The following is a 21,189-nucleotide window of genomic DNA, read 5'->3' on the forward strand; positions in this document are numbered from 1 at the left end:
TTTTGCTTTGAATAAGAAGAGGAAGCTGCAGGGTTCCTCCGGTCTGGTTGCTCCCAGGTGTTCCTGCGGCAGGCCAAGCTCCACTCTGACTGGACGGTCTTTGGGAAACAGCCTCAGTGGTTGTGCTGCAGGGAGGCTGTTGAGCAAAGCTTGTTGCTGATTGACAAGGTGCTGGTCAGCCTTGGGTGTAGGGCCTCCAAGTGTCACGTTGTAAGGAGGATCGTGGACGTCCGTCCTGACGGTCCGGCTTGGAGACGGGACTCGGTCTGCGTGGTGGAGGAGAGAAGGCCTTGATGAGAAACTGTCCGGACGGCTTTGTTGACGTGCGGCTTCCAGTTGTCTCTGCCTCCTTTAGGCTGTCTGATTGGGTCCGTTTGAAAGGAGAACGTTTTTCTCCCCTGTCTGGGGAAAAATCAGACTGTGTACCTGCTTGTATGTCTCTCTAGACGTGAGCCCTGTTGTCGTTTAGTACACGTCTACGTCCTGACGTTTGTTGGGCCTCTGTGGATCCTTACATGTAGGGTAGGAGAGAGCTCTAGAACTTGTCATTAATGCTGTCTGGGATGTTGGGTTAACGTTCAGGCTGATCTGAGGCTGATTTGCGGCGAAATGCTGCCAAAGATTGAAGAGTTAGCAACAAAGAGGCAGGAAAAAGCAGCGAAGTGCACTCATGCCATCCTGCAGCTTTTGTGCAGACAACCTCTAATGGAAAACATGAGTAATCCCAACATTCGCTGCACGTTTCCTCAAAGGGCGACACTAGTTTGTTCTCCCTGAAGATCTGGAAGCTGCAGCCTGCCTGTGGCCGTGGTTTTGTCCCAGGAATCTCTTTCCCCGTGGTCTTTCACCAGTCTGTCTGTCTCATGTTCTAACATAAAGCTTCTGTTTGCGTGTGAGGATGAGTCCACGTTTCAGCAGTTGGATATTTCTCCTTTGGCCTCCAGCGTGATTCCCGCAGACATCCCCGCGTGTTTTCTTCGTTTCAAAGCTGAAACGCCACAGCCGGGAAGCCGTTGATGTAAATGTGGAACGGAGAAGGATTTTCATGCAGTCTCATTATTCTGTAGTTTGGTTGATCCTTCTTTTGGCTGTTTGAGCCGATGGGGGAGGAGGAGGAGACAGAAAAACTGGGATTGTTGAGATCCCAAAATGTGCAGCTTGACTTTTTATACTAGCAGCATACATTAGTGCACAATATATTTATTCACAATTAGATAAAAGCATGCAAAGAGCTGGTAAATATCATCCTAAAAGAAGATGCATTGCCTTTCAGACGTGTCTGAACCTCGGTGTATATTATTGGGATTTTATGAGCACTGCAAAAATGGATCTAAAAATAAGTAAAATGTTCTTAAAATGAGTGTATTTGTCCTTGATTTGAGCAGGTAAATAAGATTATTTGCCAATGAAATTAGTATTTTGACCCCTAAAATAAGATAATTACACATCCTGCACTTGAAATAAGATGGAGATGAGTTGTTCCTATTTTAAGGGCAAAAATCTTATTCCACTGGCAAATCATCTTATTTACCTGCTCAAATCAAGGACAAATACACTCATTTTAAGAACATTTTTTACTTATTTTAAGTCCAGTTTTTGCAGTGAGAAAGAACTAAACAAAGTAGCGCACAGTTATTAGGTAGGAAGAAATCCCTTACAAACAAAAAACTAAGAAAATGTGAGGTTTAATTGTGTCCAGCCCCCCTTTCTGGGGCCTGTAAATAAAATCCAGTGCAGCAGTTTAACTCCAGAAGTCGACCTGTTGGTATAACCGAGTCCCGCCGTGTCTAATTTAACCTTGATGTGAACCCAGATGCTGATGAAGGCCTCAGAGGGTCGTCAGAGAACGTTAGAGAACAACCAGCTGCATGAAGACCCAGGACCACGGCAGGGTAGCGCTAAAACAAGATCTCAAGCTTTGAACATCTCCCAGAGCTTTGTTCAGTCCAAGGAGGTCCTCCTGCAGAAATCTGGAGCTGAGGTGGGAAAGCTCGTTAACGGGACAGCTATTAGTGGCGCTCCCCAAATATCTGGCGTTTATAGAAGAGTGGGAAGAAGAAAAAAACGAAAGTACCTTTTGCAGACTGTGAAGGGAACTCTGCAAACGTGGAAGGAGGTTCTCCAGGCAGATGAGAACAAGGCTGAAGTTGTTGGACTACGTGCAAAAGGTGGTGAAAAACGAGGTGGTGGTAGCATCATGCTGTGGGGGAGATATGAAGCTAGTCAGAGTTGGATGTATCACACATAATCACATTAAAATCCAGTGAGTTTTTTTTTTTTTGTTTTAACCTGATGAACTGAAACGGTTCCTCTGGGTTTATTCCTCGTTCACCCTTCAAACTCCACCAGATTAAAAAATAAATAAAAAACGACCAGTTGTTGTCGTCTCCTGCAGACGCTGCCTCCGTCTCCTTGGCTGTGAACTGTCTGTGAGTGAAAAGCTTTTATACTTTGTGTTTTGGAGCTTGGACTCGTTCTCAGATCTAAAGATAGGTCGCAGGCCTTCACATACCAGCTTCACCTGATCTTGGAGAGACGGTGAATAATTGAGCTAGTGTGATATTGCCAGCTTGACAGCAGAAGGGAATCTGGTGTTGTGCTCTGAACCATTAGGTCTTTCATTAGTTAAAGCTGCAGCTTTGGTCTAATCTAGCATCTTTCCTTGTTAACTGAGGCCTTTAGGACCGCTGATCCTCTCCGTCAGCGTTGGCCCTACGATTGGAGAGTCCTCATTGCTCCAGTCCACCAGCTTCCCAACCCCTTCAGTCCTCCATCTAGTGGAAAACTGCTGCAATGGCCGTGCCTTGTCAGTAAACAGTGTGGTTGTGAAATGGCGGAGCTCTGCAGACAGCTTTCTCTGCCTCCCTTCCCCCCTCTCTCTCTCTCTCTCTCTCTGCCTTCTGGCTTCAGCGTCGGTTCCACCGTTCACCAGCAGGGGGAGGGCCGAGGCCGGTCTTTGTGTTTTTTGCTTTGAATAAGAAGAGGAAGCTGCAGGGTTCCTCCGGTCTGGTTGCTCCCAGGTGTTCCTGCGGCAGGCCAAGCTCCACTCTGACTGGACGGTCTTTGGGAAACAGCCTCAGTGGTTGTGCTGCAGGGAGGCTGTTGAGCAAAGCTTGTTGCTGATTGACAAGGTGCTGGTCAGCCTTGGGTGTAGGGCCTCCAAGTGTCACGTTGTAAGGAGGATCGTGGACGTCCGTCCTGACGGTCCGGCTTGGAGACGGGACTCGGTCTGCGTGGTGGAGGAGAGAAGGCCTTGATGAGAAACTGTCCGGACGGCTTTGTTGACGTGCGGCTTCCAGTTGTCTCTGCCTCCTTTAGGCCGTCTGATTGGGTCCGTTTGTAAGGAGAACGTTTTTCTCCTGCATGTCGGTGAAAATGTAGTCTCGGTTTCTGCTTTGTACATCCCTGCTGATGCTGTTCAGCACATGTGTCTGCGCCCGGCCTTTGTTCGGCCTCCAAAGAGCCTCACAAGAGGTAGAGGAGAGCGTTTACACTTCTCAGTGATACTGAACGGTTGGGTTGTTGTTAAAGGTCCGGCTGATACGAGGCTGCTTTGCTTTCCTGTTTGGATTGAAATGCCGCCCAAGATTGAAGAGTCTGCAACAATAAATGCCTTTGAGCCCCTCAACTGTCTTTTTTCTCCCCTCCTCTAGAGGAAGCTTGTTGGACTTTATTGCAGGGGTTCGATATGATTGATGGATCTTGTAGATTTGCTCTGAAGCTGCTGCTCTGCTCAGTGTCGTAGAAAGACTGAGGTGCCCTGGTCTCATTGTTTACTCAACACACCTCATTATAGAACTTAGTCCTTTCCTGGGGTTTAATTGCTTAAACGAGAGATGGTTTGAGTTAGATATATATTTTTTTTAACCTCTGGCTTAGTTTGTGGGGATTGAAAATGACGAAATCTTGCTCAGACGGAAGGAAATAATCATTGAAGGAATATGATAAAATAGAAAATGCAATCAAACTCAGCTGCTTGGCTTTATCTTCACCGTAAAACGCGGTTTTGTTCGGCTTAAAATAAATTGGCACAAGTGTAACGACTCTATTTTAAAGCAGTTAATATGTCGTTATTCCTAATGTTTTCAGTTTATGGGTCTAGTCTAACTCCAGTCTTCAGGTCTATTGTACCATGGCATGACCTTAAACTGGCTAATTATGACAATTGTCGCCTCCACGGTTAGATAAACCAGTTTTTTAGGCCTAGGGGGCGATTACTTTTCCACACAGGACCAGTTCGGCTGGTATAGCTTTTCTTTCTTCTGAAAAGGAAAGGATCTTTTGATAACTTCTTTCAGTTATTTTTATCCATACTTAAAAATTGCATTTGATCTAAAAACATTTAAGACCGACTAAAAAATAAACCCTTAAATGTAATTGCATTTCTTTGCGGCTCCGATGTTATTTAAGGAGACCAGCTTGTGATTTTTGAGCGACACCTTAATAACTAAAATAAGGCATCACTTTGACTAAATCGGCAAATCCAGCTGAAGTTGGCAGGTCCTTGTAGAGGAAATGTCAAAATTAAGAGCGGTTTATCCAGCAATCAGACTCAAATTAAGGTCTTCAGTGGCTACTTATGGTTGATGGACTTTCTTCTTCTTCACCCGCAGCCCGCTGGTTTAGCCGTGGATAACGCTGCGCCTCCAAAGAAGGAGGGACTGGATCCACCGAGCTGTAGAGAGGAGAAGTCAGGTCAGACTTTAGAGTTTCCTCTGAATGGTTTTGGCCCAGTGTCTGATTGCTTAACAGTGTTTATTTTTTTTCTGCTTTCTTAATCAGATAAGGACAAAGACGTGGTACTGGGACGTGCCTCTCCCCCCGCAGCGGAGGCCATGCTTAACGGCACGGAAAGTGACGACGGGAGGCACACGGACCTGACAATAAGCAGCAGTAAGACTGTGCCGTTGGTGAATGAGAATGGCACGACCGGGATGGAGACGCCGCACGCGTCTGTGACTGGAAGCAATGGGTTCATTCTCGCCAAGGAGCAGCAGCAGCAGCAGGAGGACGGCGACGCTGCAGGAGTTTCCCCTCTCAGGACTAACAGGCTGCCTTCGGGCTCGCCGGCGGGGGGGCAGGCAGCCAAAACGCTCGTCGCCCCGGCATCAGGGTGTGTGCAGAGTTCAGGTGCTTTAAGGACTGCCCCCAGCACGGGGAACATGTTGGATCAGGGGACGTCTGACTCTAAAAATGGCCTTGATTCAAGTCCTGTCACAATTCCACCACCTGTTACTGTACACAGAGCGCGGAAGACCATGTCCAGGCCTGCAGTGAGCCCCGCACAGAAGGTAACTCACTGCCACCATCTGATCTGGTTCATCTGATCTGTTTGAATCATACAATCTTTTTGCCCTGTTTGTCCACAACCATGCATGGCTGCAGACTTTTAGTTTCCTGGTTTCTTATGAGCAGTAAACTTCTTTCTGCCTGACATAAAGGTAAAACAATGTTCAAAAGCATTGAGTCATCCTTAATTTCTTCTTGTCTTCCAAGCAGGCTAAATTCCTTATAGTCTTCTTTAGATTTTGATTAATAGTTCTTCATGTCTCTAATTTTTAACGTTTTTCTCCCTCTCGATGCACAAACCAGAATTTTGTAGCCGATTTCAATTTTTTTTTCTTTTTTTGTAAAACTTTGAACTATTGATATTGATTTTAGCTACCGTGTTTTTTACACTGTAACTCGCTTTTTTTTCATAGTTTAGCCGATCCTACAGCTTACATATCAATTTCTAAATGGTAAACCATACAGACCAACACGACCCAAGGAGTAAACATTAAGATAATATAAGATAGGCTTTATTGATCTTACATTGGATAAATTCACATTACCATCTATAGCCACAAGATGGCGCTCTGGGCTTTTGAAAACTTTATGTTGCTCCTATACCACTTAGAAATTTATTTAAATATTAACTTATAAACAACTAAGACTGAACACACGTTTGTATGTTGCTTCGCTGTTTTAGTCTGGATTCGCGTGGTGCAGCTCTAAGGGCGCAGACCGCGACTGAACACTGTTATAGATCTGTTTGCGAAGCTAATAACGGCTAGCGCTAGCTTACAGCTCTTTTTTTCTCAGCGTTTTACAACTTCACTGATGCACGTGAGCTTTATGTTGCTCTGAAACATCAGTGTCGTACTGTTAGCTTAGCACGTAGCACCGCTATGCTCACGGTCTAATTTCAGCGCCCTTCTGAAACTTTTTGCCGTAACGGGCCGTTATGCTGAACTGTCCGGGTAGGAGTCACTGGCTTTTTATGCTAATTTTCTCCATTCATCCTCCCAGGTATGTTTCATGTTATTCAACCAATCGCGAATGCAGCTGTGCAATTTAATAAATTAGCTCACCAGATTAAATGTCAGTTTTTAGTCTGGGATTGTGTGAAATAGATTTATTTCACACAACCTTTTATTTATTACTAATTAAATGTGACTTCTGTTCTTTATGACTTATTTTTGACTGATGCGACTTATATTCCGGAGCGACTTATAGTCTGAAAAATATGGTCAATTCAATTCCTCTTCAATTACTATTATTCTGAATAGAGCTGCAAAGCCGATTAAATTGCAATCATTGTGTGCCAAGTCATACACACAGGACACAATATTTGGTTGGATGTTATATTTTAAGTGCAAATCCTGCATCCAGATAATTGTCACTCCTCTTGATGACCACATTTTATATTTAGTTTTATTGGCTGAGATGATGAAGCTTACAGAGAGGGAAAGGAACATTTTGATGAAAAAAAGGAGGAAAAACCAACGTGTAAAATTGGGTTAATTGATATTATTTTAATATTTAGCAATGGCACCAAATATTTTTTCTATTCTTCCTGGCATTAGTGGTCTGTGTAAGTAAACAAACCGAGTTTTACATTTTTATTTACATTACACATTTCAGTTTACATTTCAAACTGTTCTTAGCATCTTTTATAAGCAGTTAGTAGAGCTAGCAATAATAAAACAAAAGTGTTTCTGTGTATTCCCCTGAGAATCCAGATCCTTACCCAAATTTGGAGTTTTCCAGAAGACCGGCAACATTTCCAAAAAGACCAAACACTTTAAATATGTTTAGTCCGTTCAGCCTTCCTGTTATCCGCTGAAGTCTGGCCCTCTTCTCTTTCTCTCTTTCTCGCTCTCACTACTGCATGAATGAACTACATATGCCATATCTGAACTATGCACTGCAAAAACAGATCTAAAAATAAGATAAGTAAAATGTCCTTAAAGTTAGTGTATTTGTCCTTGATTTAAGCAGGTAAATAAGATTATCTGTCAAAGGAATGAGTATTTTGATCCCTAAAATAAGACAATTAGACATCCTGCACTTGATATAAGATGGAGTCTTATTCCACTGGCAAATCATCTTATTTATCTGCTCAAATCAAGGACAAACGCACTCATTTTAAGAACATTTTACTTATTTTTAGTTCCGTTTTTGCAGTGTGTTCAGTAGCTTTTGTGCATTTTCTGACTTCATTTTTACCTCTTTACGAAAATAGTCTTCACCCAGTAATGACATCTACACAAGAGTGTTTCTGCCAGAGTGACTGGCTAGAATCTATCTGTGTGCAGTTTGTACCTAGTCTGTAAAGAAAAATAAAATATAATATGGAATTATAATATTATATCTCTCCAATTACCTACCTTTCCCGGTCTTGCATTGATCTTTTCATCAGGATTACGACAAATTTTTAATAATGTAAATTTTCCATAATCTTTTAGACTCAGCGCTTCATTTTGAAATCTAAAATACTAAAGTTTACGGTGAATTTATGGCAGATATTTCCACATCGGGTTGAGGAAGGAAGGAGGGAACAAAGTAATAAAGTTCACCGTCCCTTGCTGAGGAAATCCAGGCAGCAACGTCAAAAGCTCCTTTTGTTAAACCGAAGAGCACCGACATTAATATTACGGACCAAGATGAACAGATTGTGTCTAACGGAAATCTAGTTTTACCATTTACAAGCCATAAACCACGGCTGAAGGAAACAAAAGAAAAGAAAAAGGACTCTCCAGCTTTCTAATCGCAGAGGGAGGAGCTTTATTTAATAACCTGAATCAGATCCGTGGATTTAGCGAGGCTTTCTCTCATTATACACGCACTGAAAGCTGTTAAGTTTTGTCTCTAAAGATTCCTCGTTGGACCATCTATCTTCTTCCCAACTTTCTTCGGGAAATATATATATATATATATTAGGGCTGTCAAACGATTACATTTTTTTTTTATCGCGATTAATCGCATAATTTCAATAGTTAACTCGAGATTAATCGCAAATGAATCACATATTTTATCTTTTTATTTCTGAAAGTGTAAAAGCCTATTTGGGCCTTTTCAATATGCAGTTTTGCAATAAATGACACTAGTAAAAAACATTCTTGTACAAAAAATGTTTTCATTTTGTTATTTTCAAGCACTTTTCAGAATTGGAATGAAAACATCCCGGTGCCATAAAATGTTAAACTCTGGCCAATAATGGCTAAATGGCTAATCATAACACCCTGATGTTTACACAATATGTAAATCAAAATAAAAATTTCATGCACACATTTTTTTGCCTCTTGAACAAAGATAGACATGGTATTAAGCATTTACATGTAAAGTAATACTAATTTTACATTTTAGAGACAAAAAAGGCAACAAATTAATAAGCATTTTAATATTTAATATGGTTTGGGTTTCTGCAATGTTATCAGCATGTAAAAAAAATCACCTTCATAACCAATCTATGCTCAAAATGGTGATCTGCACCGCCAAATCTACATTCAGCAGTTATCATCAGTTATTGCAACCGTAAACTGCAGAAAATACGGGTAGAGTTGCTCTTCCTGCCTTTACTCCCTCGGCTCCTATGTCAGTCTAGAGGAGGATGCGCTGCAGCGCGTTATGAGGCGGAGGGATATTTACTCACTGTGTCTGTAGTGTGGCAGCGTCACTTATTTTAGAGGCCAAATAAGCGGCTTCACTTTCAGAAACAAGCCCAAAACACTGCAACCCGCAACTCATGAAATTTACAAGCGACTTTAGAGAAAAAGAAGCCCAAAGTCGTATGAGATAAGCAGACTACACTGCAAAAACAGAACTAAAAATAAGTAAAATTATCTTAAAAATTGTGTATTTGTCCTTGATTTGAACAGGCAAATGAGATTGTCTGCCAATGGAAAGAGTAATTTTGACCCCTAAAATAAGATAATTAGATATAATGCACTTGAAATAAGTTGATGGAGATGAGTTATTCCTACTTTAAGTGCAAAAATCTTATTCCATTGGCAGATTATCTTATTTACCTACTCAAATAAAGTACAAATACACTAATTTCAAGAAAATTTTAACTTATTTTTAGTTAAGTTTAGTCTGTTTTTGCAGTGTAGGCAACAGTGAGCGCGGGTCTGTTTTGGTACAGTCTCAAGCATTCCTGAAACTACGGAAAGCGCAGAGGGAAAAAAAACACAGTCTGGAGAGCGCAGCGGGGAAAAACGCATTCACGTGATTAACGTGCGTTTAAAAAAAATGTCAGCGTTACAGTTTAAAAAAGTTCACGCGTTAATAAGCTCTGTTAAAGCGTAAAGAAAACAGGACATTTAACTCTGGAAACATATATATGAAAAAAAAAATGTAGGAAGACTGGAATGGGATTGAAAGTTCATCTGTGCCACAGTTCTGAGTTCCGAACATTTAATTTATTTTTGTCGTTGTCATCTGCAGCTTATTAACAGGGAGTTGAGAGAATCCAGCGGTGCCAAACTGGACTCTCCAGCCGCGCCGGACGTGCAGAAATCCTCTCAGCCGCCTCCCGCGCCGAACCATCTACCTCAGAGTCCGCCAGAAACGCCAGCTTTAGCACACACTGATTCGTCAGCTTCACCAGCAGCTCGGACAGAGCCTGCGGCTGCTTCAGCTTCTCCAGCTCCTGCCAAGCTCCACCTAGGTAGGACTGAGCCCAGACGCTGCCGTTGGGATTCACTGCATGGACGTCTGGTGACGGTTCTGTATGTTTCCTCCTCTCTGACCCAGGACCCTTCTCAGTAGGCTTCTCGTCCCGGAAAAAGAAGAGGAGAATGGGAACATACAGCCTGGTTCCCAAGAAGAAAACCAAAGTGCTAAAGCAGAGAACCGTGCTAGAAATGTTTAAGGAGCTGCAAGAGTCAGCAAAGACCCAACAGGTCCTACTTCCTTGTGTATTAAACTAATTTCTTCTTTGTCTAGATAACGTAAACAGGGTAACACTGTACTATATGAGCCCCCAGGCTAGGTGTTGCTTGTGTATTTCTTTTTTTTATACATGGGTAACAGTGATACTAAAAATGTTGTGTGTATATAGTAGGGTTGTCAAAATAATCAATAGAAGTGCAAAAAAAAAAGAATTATTCGGTGTTACAGATTTGAATAATCTACATAAACTGACTCATTCACATCTGTAAAAACTGTCGCACTTCTTCCCCACTGCAGTTCACATCTTTATAAACGTCTTTATAAAGAAGAAAAACACACAAGCGTTGTTCGACGAAACCTTCCCGGGCAGACAGACAAGAAAAACGTAATGCTGAACGGTGCTACATGCTATGTTAGCATTAGCACATCTTTTGAGCTGGTGCAGTGCACATGACTGAGCAGCTGTTCCCGCCGTCTTCCCAGATATTCTCATAATGAGAATAAAATTGCATTTCTTTCTCTACGTCTCTGGACAGCACGCGACATCGCAGATACTATTTGACATTGACTACTTGCCCTCTAGCAACACATTCCTGAAAACCAACCTTTATCCATTTTTGTTAGATGTGTGCTCCATGCTAGTTTGCAACCGCTACTTCCTATTTACTGGCTTTGCAGCAATCCCTCATACTGAGCAAGCATGAAGCGACAGTGGAGAGAAAAACTCCCCTTTAACAGGGAGGAGAACCTCCAGCAGAACCAGAACCAGGCTCAGTGTGAACGCTCATCTGCCTCCACCCACTGGGGCTTAGAGAAGACAGAGCAGAGACACAGAAAGCACAGAAGCTCACATTGATCCTGGAGTGCTTTCTATGTTAGATGGTAATAGTGGATGATCTGCCTCCCCTGATGATGTCACAGCTAACAGAACACCAGACCAGGTGTACCTTCTATGAAGAGAAAAATGACAGAGAACAAAAAGTTAAAAGCTGAAATAACAACAGACAATGCAGATTGGAGAGCAGTAGGAGAACTCAGCAGAGTGAGAGAAATAGACCCTGATGTCCTCCAGCAGCCTAAGCCTATAGCAGCATAACTATAGAGGTAGCTCAGTCTAACTCTCTAACTAGAAGCTTTGTCACAAAGGAAAGTCTTAAGATTAGTCTTAAAAGTAGACGGGGTGTCTGCCTCACGGACCAAAACTGGGAGTTGGTTCCACAGGAGAGGAGCCTGATAGCTAAAGGATCTGCCTCCCATTCTACTTTTAGAGACTCTAGGAACCACCAGCAGACCTGCAGTCTGAGAGCGAAGTGCTCTGTTAGGAACATACGGGGTAATCAGAGCTCTGATATATGATGGAGCTTGATTATTAAGGGCTTTATACATTAGAAGGAGAATTTTAAATTCTATTCTTGATTTAACGGGAGGCTAAAATAGGAGAAATATGATCCCTCTTGTTTATTTTCATAAGAACTCTTGCTGCAGAGTTTTAGATCAGCTGAAGGCTTGAGAAGATGGCATCAATCCCCTTAGAAAAGCAACTGTTGCTGCCTATCAATGTGACCAGGCTTATGAGGCCATCTTTGAACAGTATAACAACCATCCGTTCCTGAGGTCTTGACATGAGATAAACATTAACACAATGTCAGGGGGAAAGACTTCAGCAGTGGCCTTAGAAAAAAACACCACTGCTTAATTTGGGAAGGGTTAAGTGGTAATTTCCAAAAAATCTATTCACAGGAGGAAAAGCTGGATATTTATAAGCCACAGGAGATTTTGGCAGATGACAGCCAGGTAGAGATTATTGGCCATAAAGCACATTGCACATTGGAGAACATCAACCAGCTGACAGCTCATACTACTGTTAAGCAGGGAGGGTACCTTAAGGATAAGACAATGAGCCCAAATGCAGTGGCCTGGTAAAAGTCCAGACCTCAACCTGAAACATGCTGGTGGGAATGCAAGAAGGCGTAATGGAAACAGTAATTCACACTGAAATCCCCCCACAACCATTTAAGAGGCTGATAAAATCAGATGTAAAAATATTTCTGCTGTAGACTGTTGAATAATGGGGTGTAAGGGTGTACCCATCCTCTCAGGAGTGATGGGGACTTTTTTTCAGAAGCCTATTGAGTGATTTGATAATGACGAACAGCAACAGTGCAGCTCCGGGCGACCGACTTTAGTTCTTTAAATTAACAAAATCTAAAGTTTTGGCTGCGTTGACACAATGACCTGATATCTACAAGGCATGTAGCCAGATCATAAGGTGCCAAATGAAAACACTGAACATGAGCTGCTTGGTCTGTCGCTTCATGCATGCTCAGTACGAGGGATTGCTGCAAAGCCATCAACAATGCAGACGACTGTCCACTGTAGCTCTACGCTCTTTCAGGAGGAGTGAATGCTGCTTGGAGAGACTTGATGCAACCTGCTGGGTTTCCTTATATAGGAAATGTTTTGACCAATCTGTATAATCTGACCCAATCTGTATAATTGGATTAAATTTGACTTTGGAAAGTGCCTTGAGATGACATGTTTCATGAATTGGCGCTATATAAATAAAATGTAATTAATTGAATTGGTAACCATTCCCGTAAGCAAATTATTAATTAGCACATGATATGGAATGGGAGTGACATAACAAGGTTGTAAGCCTCATAATTAAATTTATTGGCATGATCATAGAAAGTGACCCAGTACTAAACAAATCCACATTTTGGTCAAATGTAACAGATGTGCAAAATTAATCAAGATAAAGAAAAATGCCGTGACAAATTCCTGTTTCCTTTAAGAACGCAAATAACGCAGAACAGTCGTAGCAGCTGAAAAACGTGGGGTTGGCAAAGGGGACAGACTTAAAAGGTCGGGGGGGGGGGGTCTTTTTCTCTGCGCGTTTGCGTTTTGGTGCTTTTACGCACCAGCCTGGAAAGTGAGAAGCGCTCCGTGCAGCAAAAAGCCAGAGAGGAGACAGCATCACACAAGTAAACTTCATATGACCACTTAGGCTGCTGACATCATCATGTGCAATACAGGAAATACTTTCTCACCTCTTTTTACCTTGTCTAGAGTGTATTTCTGTATGTTTTTCAGTGACTTTTTCCATTTCTTCTAAAATGTTTATTACTGAGAGGGTTTTGCAGTCTGTAAATAATCTCTTTACCATATTCTTTGTACATTTCTCCACTTTTTGTTCATGATTATTCAATATTTTTCCTATTATTTATCCTCAATAAAATTATGTCACCAGAGTCGCAACTTTAACCCCTCGGGCAGCTAAAACTAATTAATTTCCCCCTGTGGGGATGATAAAGTTTATCTTATCTACATAATAATTGTATGATTGTTTAAGAAGTTTATGTGCTCATTTCCTCCAATCAGCTCTCTCTGTTTCCACCATCTTCCTGCTTCAGACACTCTGAGGCTCGCTAAACGTCCTCTTCACTACTCCTAACATTTTTTACTTTAGGAGCTCTCTGAAGGCTTAAGATGCTTTGTAAATAAGTTTTATCTCACTGAGGTAAAGTTCTAAAAAAAATCGTAGAATTTGGCAAATTCTAAGATTTTTCCTAAAATTATGTTACTTAGAGCTACTTTTATTCTTAGGATTCTTTGTGAATACGGGCACTGGTCCAGGCCAGGAAAAAAGCCTTTCTTTGCAGTGTTTATAATAATCTCAGCGTCATGTTTGTAGGTTGGTTTGTTAAGAACCCAAGAGCACAGATGGTATAAACTGAAAACCTTTTTGATAATATAAGGAGAATTTACAGGTAAAACGTGGAAGAAAAATATCCAGAGTTATGGCAGGAATAATGGAGTTAAACGAGGCAACGGAGACAAAAGAACCCAACAATGACAAGCAGTTAGCTCATATACTGAGGGAAGAGTGGAGAATGACAGTGAATGCAGGAGGGTTACTCAGGGGATTCTGTAGAGCAGTCGAGTGCTGAAGGTAAGCAGGAAGAGCGATGGAGCGAGACTAATTAACATGGACGGAGCTGAACTAAGACGCAAACAACCTGCCAAACCTAGGGAAATGTCTAGCAGAGATTTAACGGTGAGCTGCGGTGAACAAACGTAGTTGTCTTGACATATTCATTACTGATGCTAAATTGGTGTCCAAGTTAACTCAGACTGGGATTTTTTTTCTCTCCATAAAACGTATGACGTTAAGCCAGTTTTAAAATCTGGTTTGATTTAAATGTTGAATCTTAACTAAAGCCGCCCTTTTTTAACGAATCTCCCACCTTCCAGAAAAGGGAGGCGGCTAACATAAACGGGGAGAAGGTGGGGAATGCGTCCGAGGAAGACGAGTCGGAGGACATGGAGTCTGAAGAGGAGCTGCGACGGCAGCCTGCAGAGACGGCCGTACTTCCAGCTGCTAAAGAAACCTCCGACTCTACTGATCAGGTGGGAGAGGAGGAGATGTTTCTGCTTCCCATCACCTTCACAACATGCATTGGATTAAATGCAAAAGTGTGCAGCTCAATTAAAAAAAATGTTTCTGAAACTTTGGATAAAATTCAAATCAGAAAAAGTTGATTTCTGGGTAGCTGTTGATGCTGAGGAAGTCTGTCTCTACCTTGTTTTTGTGGGAGGTGAAAGATGAACACGAGTCTGAAGAATCCGACGAAGAAGAAGAAGAAGAAGAAGGAGGAGAGGAGGAGGGCACCGAGTCTGATTTGGTAGGATGTTCCTCAGAATCATTGCTCTTCCTAGCCTGCTCAGGATAACAGGTCTCATCTAGATGTCCCTGTTTCGATGAGGGGAAGAGCAGAACAGAGTGCAATGAAAAATACTCTGGCCTTGTTGTCAGTTTCTGTGCTTCTGTAATGATCTCTGACTGAGCTCCGATCGGCCCGTCTCAGAGCTTCGAGTCCAGCCTGAAGAAGAAGCTGAAGAAGAAATCAAAAGCAGACAGCGCGTGGCTCAGACCGTCCAGGAAGAGGAAAAGAAGGACGGCCCCCAAAGGTGACCTGTCAACACAAACCATTGAAGCGGAACCGCAACACATTCACTGCCTTTCATAAGGATCCACACATACTGTCATGTTACAACCCCCAAACTGATCTTTCAGACTATAAGGCGCACTTAAAATCCTTAATTCTTCTAAAAAAATTAATGATGCGCCTTATATAAGATCACCGTTGTGCTTACTGACTGATTTTATGCGGTACAATGCGCTCAAAAATCTGTTAAAATGTGTAAGTACGACTTTGGCTAGCAACAAAGCCGCTCCACTCAATGGATATTAGGAGCATTACGGTACACTGAGTCACTACCTGATAGGACCCCTGAGCTGTCTACCAGACTGCCTGACTGTAATGTCTAAACTAGAAGTGCATTCATGTAAGGCAGCCTGGAGTACGCGCTAGCAACAATAAACCTAGTAAGTTAATTCAATATAAAAGTTACGTTTATTTTGGCGTTATGTTAGAAACAGGGCAGTGTAGTCCAGCTACTCTGTCCTCCTGATAGACGGATAGAGAGCTGTGGACGTGAAGGGCCGCACTGCAAAAAGGGAACTATTAGTAAGTATAATTTTCTTTAAATGAGTGTATTTTTCCTTAATTTGAGCATCTTAATAAGATTATCTGCCTATTGAATAAGATTTTTGCACTTAAATTGATTTTTAGCAACTAAATAAGAGTATTTGCCAATGGAATGAGTATTTTTTACCCCTAAAATAAGATAATTAGATATCCTGCGCTTGAAACAAGATGATGGAGATGGATTGTTCTTATTTTCAGTGCAAAAACCTTATCGGCAAATAGTCTTATTTAGCTGCTTAAATCAAGGAAAAATGCACTAAATTCAAGAAAATTTGTACTTTTAGTTCCCTTCTTGCAGTGATATTACAGACTTGGGAAGAATATTTAGTGCACCTTATAATCCGGTGCGCCTTATGTGTGGACATTGACACACATAGACACGTTAATTCACAGTGTGCCTTATAATCTGGAAAATACGGTATTTGGATGCTATTCAAACTAGGGCTTGACTGTATAGTAGAAGGTACACTGCAAAAACGGAACTAAAAATAAGTAATATTTTCTTAAAATTAGTGTATCTATCCTTGATTTGAGAAGCTAAATAAGATGATCTGCCAATGGAATAAGATTTTTGCACTTAAAATAGGAAGAACCGGTCTCTATCATCTTATTTCAGGTGCAATTTATCTAATTATCTTATTTTAGGGGTCAAAATACTAATTCCACTGGCAGATAATCTTATTTACCTGCTCAAATCAAGGACAAAAACCCAAATTTTAAGAACATTTTACTTATTTTTAGGTCTGTTTTTGCAGTGTAAAAAGATATAAGTTTGCTGTTTGGATCTCTAATTTGTTAAAAGTGGGCTTTTGTGTGCTGGTTCTGTTTCTTACTGTCACGTGTTCTGCTTTAGAAGCAGAGACGGATGTTCTGCCCCAGACCTCCGGTCAGGAGTACACTCAGATCCTCTCGTTGGAGGGCGTCGACCTCAGCAAGTCTTCACACAGCAAAGGTGAGCAGATGAAATTTGCCTCCTTAAAGGTAGAGTTGTGATTTTTCTGGGAGTTTACCCAAGTCCTGTTTTGATTAACTGCGCAAAACCGTCTTACTGTGTGAAAAAAAATCTCCAAAATCCACTCTGGTCTTATTTCTTTTTTACTGAGGCCTTCCTCTTCTTTAAAAAAAATTGTTACGCGGTTTGCTTTTTGCGACTCTGTCATGTTCAAAGTCTGCGGTGAGAGCAGCGGAGCTACAATGAACGGCTAACCGCTAAGCTAACCTAGCTGCTAAGCTAACCGGATACATAGACACTAGAAGTGCACATGCGCAGCAAGCAGAAACTATGAAGGAACGAGCACGCACACTGGCGTTACATGAACGCATCAGAATGACGGCATGTGGGACAACCAGTAGATAAGATGATACCCCCAGAACTTTAGGGACAGTGGGGGGTGAGAGCAGGAACAAAACTCTGACCAATCACATCCATTCGGACCGTACGGCAGTGATTGGTCAGAGTTTTACAGGCCTGCAGCTCCCACAGAGATCTATTTTTTAACCTCCTTTTTCTAAATACATAATGTTTGACTACTGTCAGGATGGAAGGACCATTTTATCCAGTATTACAAGAAGTGAACATGATTACCAACTACAGCTTTAAACTCCTCCAGTTAATTTATTAAAAGCAACAGAGTTCATATGCAAATCCACTCAGTTTATACTTTTACTTCTTTCCTCCCTTGTGTTCATTGGTCCTTCCTTTCTTCCTTCCATCCATCCATCCATCCATCCATCCATCCATCAGTCCTTTCTTATTCCTTTCCTTGTGTCCTTGCTCTCTATTGTGTCCTTCCTTTGTCCCTCCATCCCTCCCTCCTTCCATTGTTTCCACCTTCTGTCCTTCTTTTTTTCTTGTGTCCTTCCTTGTGTCCTCCCTTTCTTCCTTCCTTGTCCTTCCTTCCTTTCTTCCTACCTTGTATCCTTCCTTCCTTCCTTCCTTCCCCCCTTTTGTCCATCTCTTCCTTTCTCCCTCCTTCCATTGTTTCCTTCCTGGTATCCTTCCTTACATGTGGTTTACTCAGGTGTGTCCTATTTATCTTTCTTCCTCCCTTGTGTCCTTCTTACCTTTTTCTCTTGTGTCCTTCCTTCCTTGTGTCTTTCCTTCCTATTTCCCTCCCTTGTATCCTTTCTTCCTTCCTTGTGTCTTTCCTTCCTTTTCCCTCCCTTGTATCCTTCCTTCCTATCTTCCTCCCTTGTATCCTTCCTTTCTTCCTCCTTTGTATCCTTCCTTCTTTTTTCCCTCGCCCATCTCTTCCTTCCTCCCTCTTTCCATTGTTTCTGCAATGTTTCCTTCCTTCCTTCTTTCCTTCTTCTCTTGTGTTCATCCCTTCCTTTCTCCCTCCTTCCATTTTTTCTACCGTTATGCTTCCTTCCTTGTCTTTCTTTCCTTTTTTCCTCCCTTGTATCCTTCCTTCTTTTTTTCCTCCCTTGTATCTTTCCTTCCTTTTCCCCTTGTGTCCATCCCTTCCTCTCTCCCTCCTTCCATTGTTTCTACCGTTATGCTTTCTTCCTTGTCTTTCATTCCTTTTTCCTCCCTTGTATCATTCCTTCCTTCCTTTCTTCATCCCTTGTATCCTTACTTCCTTTTCCTCTTGTGTCCATCCCTTCCTCCCTCCCTCCTTCAATTGTTTCTACCGTTATGCTTCCTTCCTTCTGTCTTTCCTTCCTTTTTTCCTCCCTTGTATCCTTCCTTCCTTTTCCCCTTGTGTCCATCCCTTCCTCTCTCCCTCCTTCCATTGTTTCTACCGTTATGTTTCCTTCCATGTGTCGTTACTCAGGCGTGTCCTATTCACCTTTCTTCCTTCCTTGTGTCCTTCCTCCTTTCTTTGTCTTACATTATTAATCCTTTGTTTTTCCACATTTTACTGCTCATTGCACTTTTAAAAGCGTCATCACACATCAGAGCGTGTCGTGCCGTATGAGCCACGTGTTAAAGATGCAAACAGACAGAAATGGGAATTAGCCGTTTATTCTTAAAGCAATTATTATTTTTTCTTAAAGCATATTATTAATCTGGTCGTGGCCCTTTTTTTTTTCTTTTTTTTGACCATGAAGTCCCCGTTGATGTTCAGCATCTCTTTCTCCTGGGCGTGCCGGTAAAGACGGCGCCGGCATCAGGCCGTGACTCTCTGATACTTAAAGCACAGAACAGATCAGCGTCCAGTTCACTAGATTTTGTAAAACCATCAAAGGTTCTGAACGTCAACCCGGTTTATCCGAAGGTTTGCTGAGATCAGGGTTGGACCCAGGAGGTTATCTGTCTTTTCAGAGCCATCAGGGTCAGCGATCGAGGAGGCTCAGGAGCTTCCGCTCTGCAGCTGCCGCATGGAGACCCCAAAGAGCCGGGAGATTCTCATCCTGGCGGACAGGAAGTGCATGGCCACGGAGAGCGTGGACGGCCAGCTGACCCGCTGCCAGAGCGCCGTCCTGAAGCACGAGATGATGCGTCCCTCCAACTCCGTGCAGCTGCTGGTTCTGTGCGAGGACCACCGCAACGGCATGGTGAAGCACCAGTGCTGTCCCGGCTGCGGCTTCTTCTGCAGAGCGGTGAGTCCTGAATCCCTGCTGCGCCTGGAAGAGGCTGCAAAAACAGAACTAAAAATAAGTAAAAATAAGTAAAATTTTCTTGAAATTAATGTATTTCAACCTGGATTTGAGCAGGTAAATAAGATTATCTGCCAATGGAATGAGTATTTTGACCCCTAAAATAAGATAATTAGATATATTGCACTTGAAATTAGATGATGGAGATGAATTGTTCCTATTTTAAGTGTAAAAATCTTATTCCATTGGCAAATAATCTTATTTACCTGCCCAAATCAAAGAAAAATACTCTCATTTCAAGAAATATTTTCTTATTTTTAGCTCTATTTTTGCAGTGTGGGGAAAATGTCTGTTTCCAAACTTTCTCCATAAGACGTTGTGTAGTCTGTCCGTCCATCATTTTGTCTGTCTGCTCCATTTCCTTCCATCCATCCTTTCCCTACCATCCATTTGTTCATTTTCCCCTACAAGAAAGAGGAAAATAAGATTTAATTGAATCAAAGCGAAGACGGGAGGACATTGAAGATGGATATGATCGTCACAATACTTTCTAATATCGTGCAGCCTTAGGGGGAGCCGTGGAAACAGCTCCTTTCTCTTAATATTGGTGATGGAAACTAGATGAAAGTGAAATGCTGCTAATTTAAGAGTAAATCGTCCTGATTGGCCTTTTCCTGCTGCAGGGGACTTTCATGGAGTGCCAGCCGGACGTCAGCATCTCTCACCGCTTCCACCAAGCGTGCGCGTCGGTGCTGAAAGGCCAAAGCTTCTGTCCGCACTGCGGAGAGGAGGCCGGCAAGGCCAAGGAAGTCACCATCGCCAAGGCGGACACCACCTCCACTGTTCCTCCGGCGCAGGCCAAGGGGCCCGCCGCCCTGGGGGCCCCCGAGGGCCGAGCAGACACAACCACCGGCAGGTAAGACGCTAGCTGCAGCGCTGTCTTCCGTCTCTCCGTCTGTCGTTGCTTAAGAAGTTTCCCGTCTCTGGCGCAGCTCTTCTGCTTCGGCTCCAGCGGCTGAAGTCAGCGGCAGAGCCGACAGCTCGCTCTCCGCACATCCCGCTCAGGACCTCAGCGACCCGGCCGTCCCGGAGTCATCCAGGCAGGGGCCTTTGCAGCCTGGACCTGGAGCAGTAACACCGCCTACACTCCCCTTTGGATCGGCAAAAGAGACTCTGGAGAGTGTCCTGGTCGCCCTCGATGCAGAGAAGTAAGCCGCGGTGGAGTCGTCTGGCGTCGGCGGCGCCTCAAAGACGATCTGATCCGAGCTCTTCTTCTCTGGTTTCTGCCCGTAGGCCCAAGAAGCTGCGATTTCACCCCAAACAGCTTTACCTGTCGGCCAAACAGGGAGAACTGAAGAAGGTGGTGCTCATGCTGGGTATGTGAATCCTCCCCAAGGTCTTTCATCAACACCTCAGCGCCGTGCAGCCGCCCTCAGCCGTCCTTCAACTCTTTTTCTTATGAAGCAACCAGACGTGGATTTTATCATTTACGCTGCTCTGTTTGCTGTTTCTCCAGGCGTTCTGAGGGTCTTTTTTTCTCACTGCAAAAACAGATCTAAAAATAAGTAAAATGTTAGTGTATTTGTCCTTGATTTGAGCAGGTAAACAAGATTATTTGCCAATGGAATGAGTATTTTGACCCCTAAAAAAAGATAATTAGATATCCTGCACTTGAAATAAGATGATGGAGATGAGTTGTTCCTATTTTAAGTGCAAAAATCCTATTCTATTGGCAGATCATCTTATTTTTTTCTGCTCAAATCAAGGAAAAATACACAAATTTTAAGAACATTTGACTTATTTTTAGCTTCATTTTTGCAGTGATTTTAGAAATGTTTTACAAAAGAAAAATCTGAAGTGTGGCATTTATTTGTGCTCTGATGCCCTCAGAGGTCACCTAATTAGTAAACAGATTTCATGTGTGAAATTTCATCCC

The 21,189-nt window shown here is 42.6% G+C and overlaps 1 protein-coding gene across 5 annotated transcripts in view; it reads left to right on the top strand.

The window, feature by feature from the left end:
- Positions 1 to 21,189, top strand: part of ehmt1b (euchromatic histone-lysine N-methyltransferase 1b) — a 59,541-nt gene that overhangs the window by 19,153 nt on the left and 19,199 nt on the right. For 3 of the 5 annotated variants that reach the window (XM_036140037.1, XM_036140033.1, XM_036140036.1), the window contains exons 2-13: positions 4,614 to 4,695; positions 4,783 to 5,291; positions 9,712 to 9,934; positions 10,021 to 10,169; positions 14,413 to 14,568; positions 14,757 to 14,843; positions 15,027 to 15,129; positions 16,564 to 16,662; positions 18,979 to 19,256; positions 19,937 to 20,169; positions 20,246 to 20,461; positions 20,547 to 20,629. In XM_036140037.1, the coding sequence (XP_035995930.1) occupies positions 4,614 to 4,695; positions 4,783 to 5,291; positions 9,712 to 9,934; positions 10,021 to 10,169; positions 14,413 to 14,568; positions 14,757 to 14,843; positions 15,027 to 15,129; positions 16,564 to 16,662; positions 18,979 to 19,256; positions 19,937 to 20,169; positions 20,246 to 20,461; positions 20,547 to 20,629 (2,218 nt within the window). Of the gene's footprint in view, positions 1 to 1,698; positions 1,982 to 4,613; positions 4,696 to 4,782; positions 5,292 to 9,711; positions 9,935 to 10,020; positions 10,170 to 14,412; positions 14,569 to 14,756; positions 14,844 to 15,026; positions 15,130 to 16,563; positions 16,663 to 18,978; positions 19,257 to 19,936; positions 20,170 to 20,245; positions 20,462 to 20,546; positions 20,630 to 21,189 lie in introns of those variants that run through there. The other 2 variants (XM_036140035.1, XM_036140034.1) reach the window with 2 other exon arrangements.

The sequence above is a fragment of the Fundulus heteroclitus genome, chromosome 8 (assembly GCF_011125445.2).
Source record: "Fundulus heteroclitus isolate FHET01 chromosome 8, MU-UCD_Fhet_4.1, whole genome shotgun sequence".
NCBI lineage: Eukaryota > Metazoa > Chordata > Actinopteri > Cyprinodontiformes > Fundulidae > Fundulus > Fundulus heteroclitus.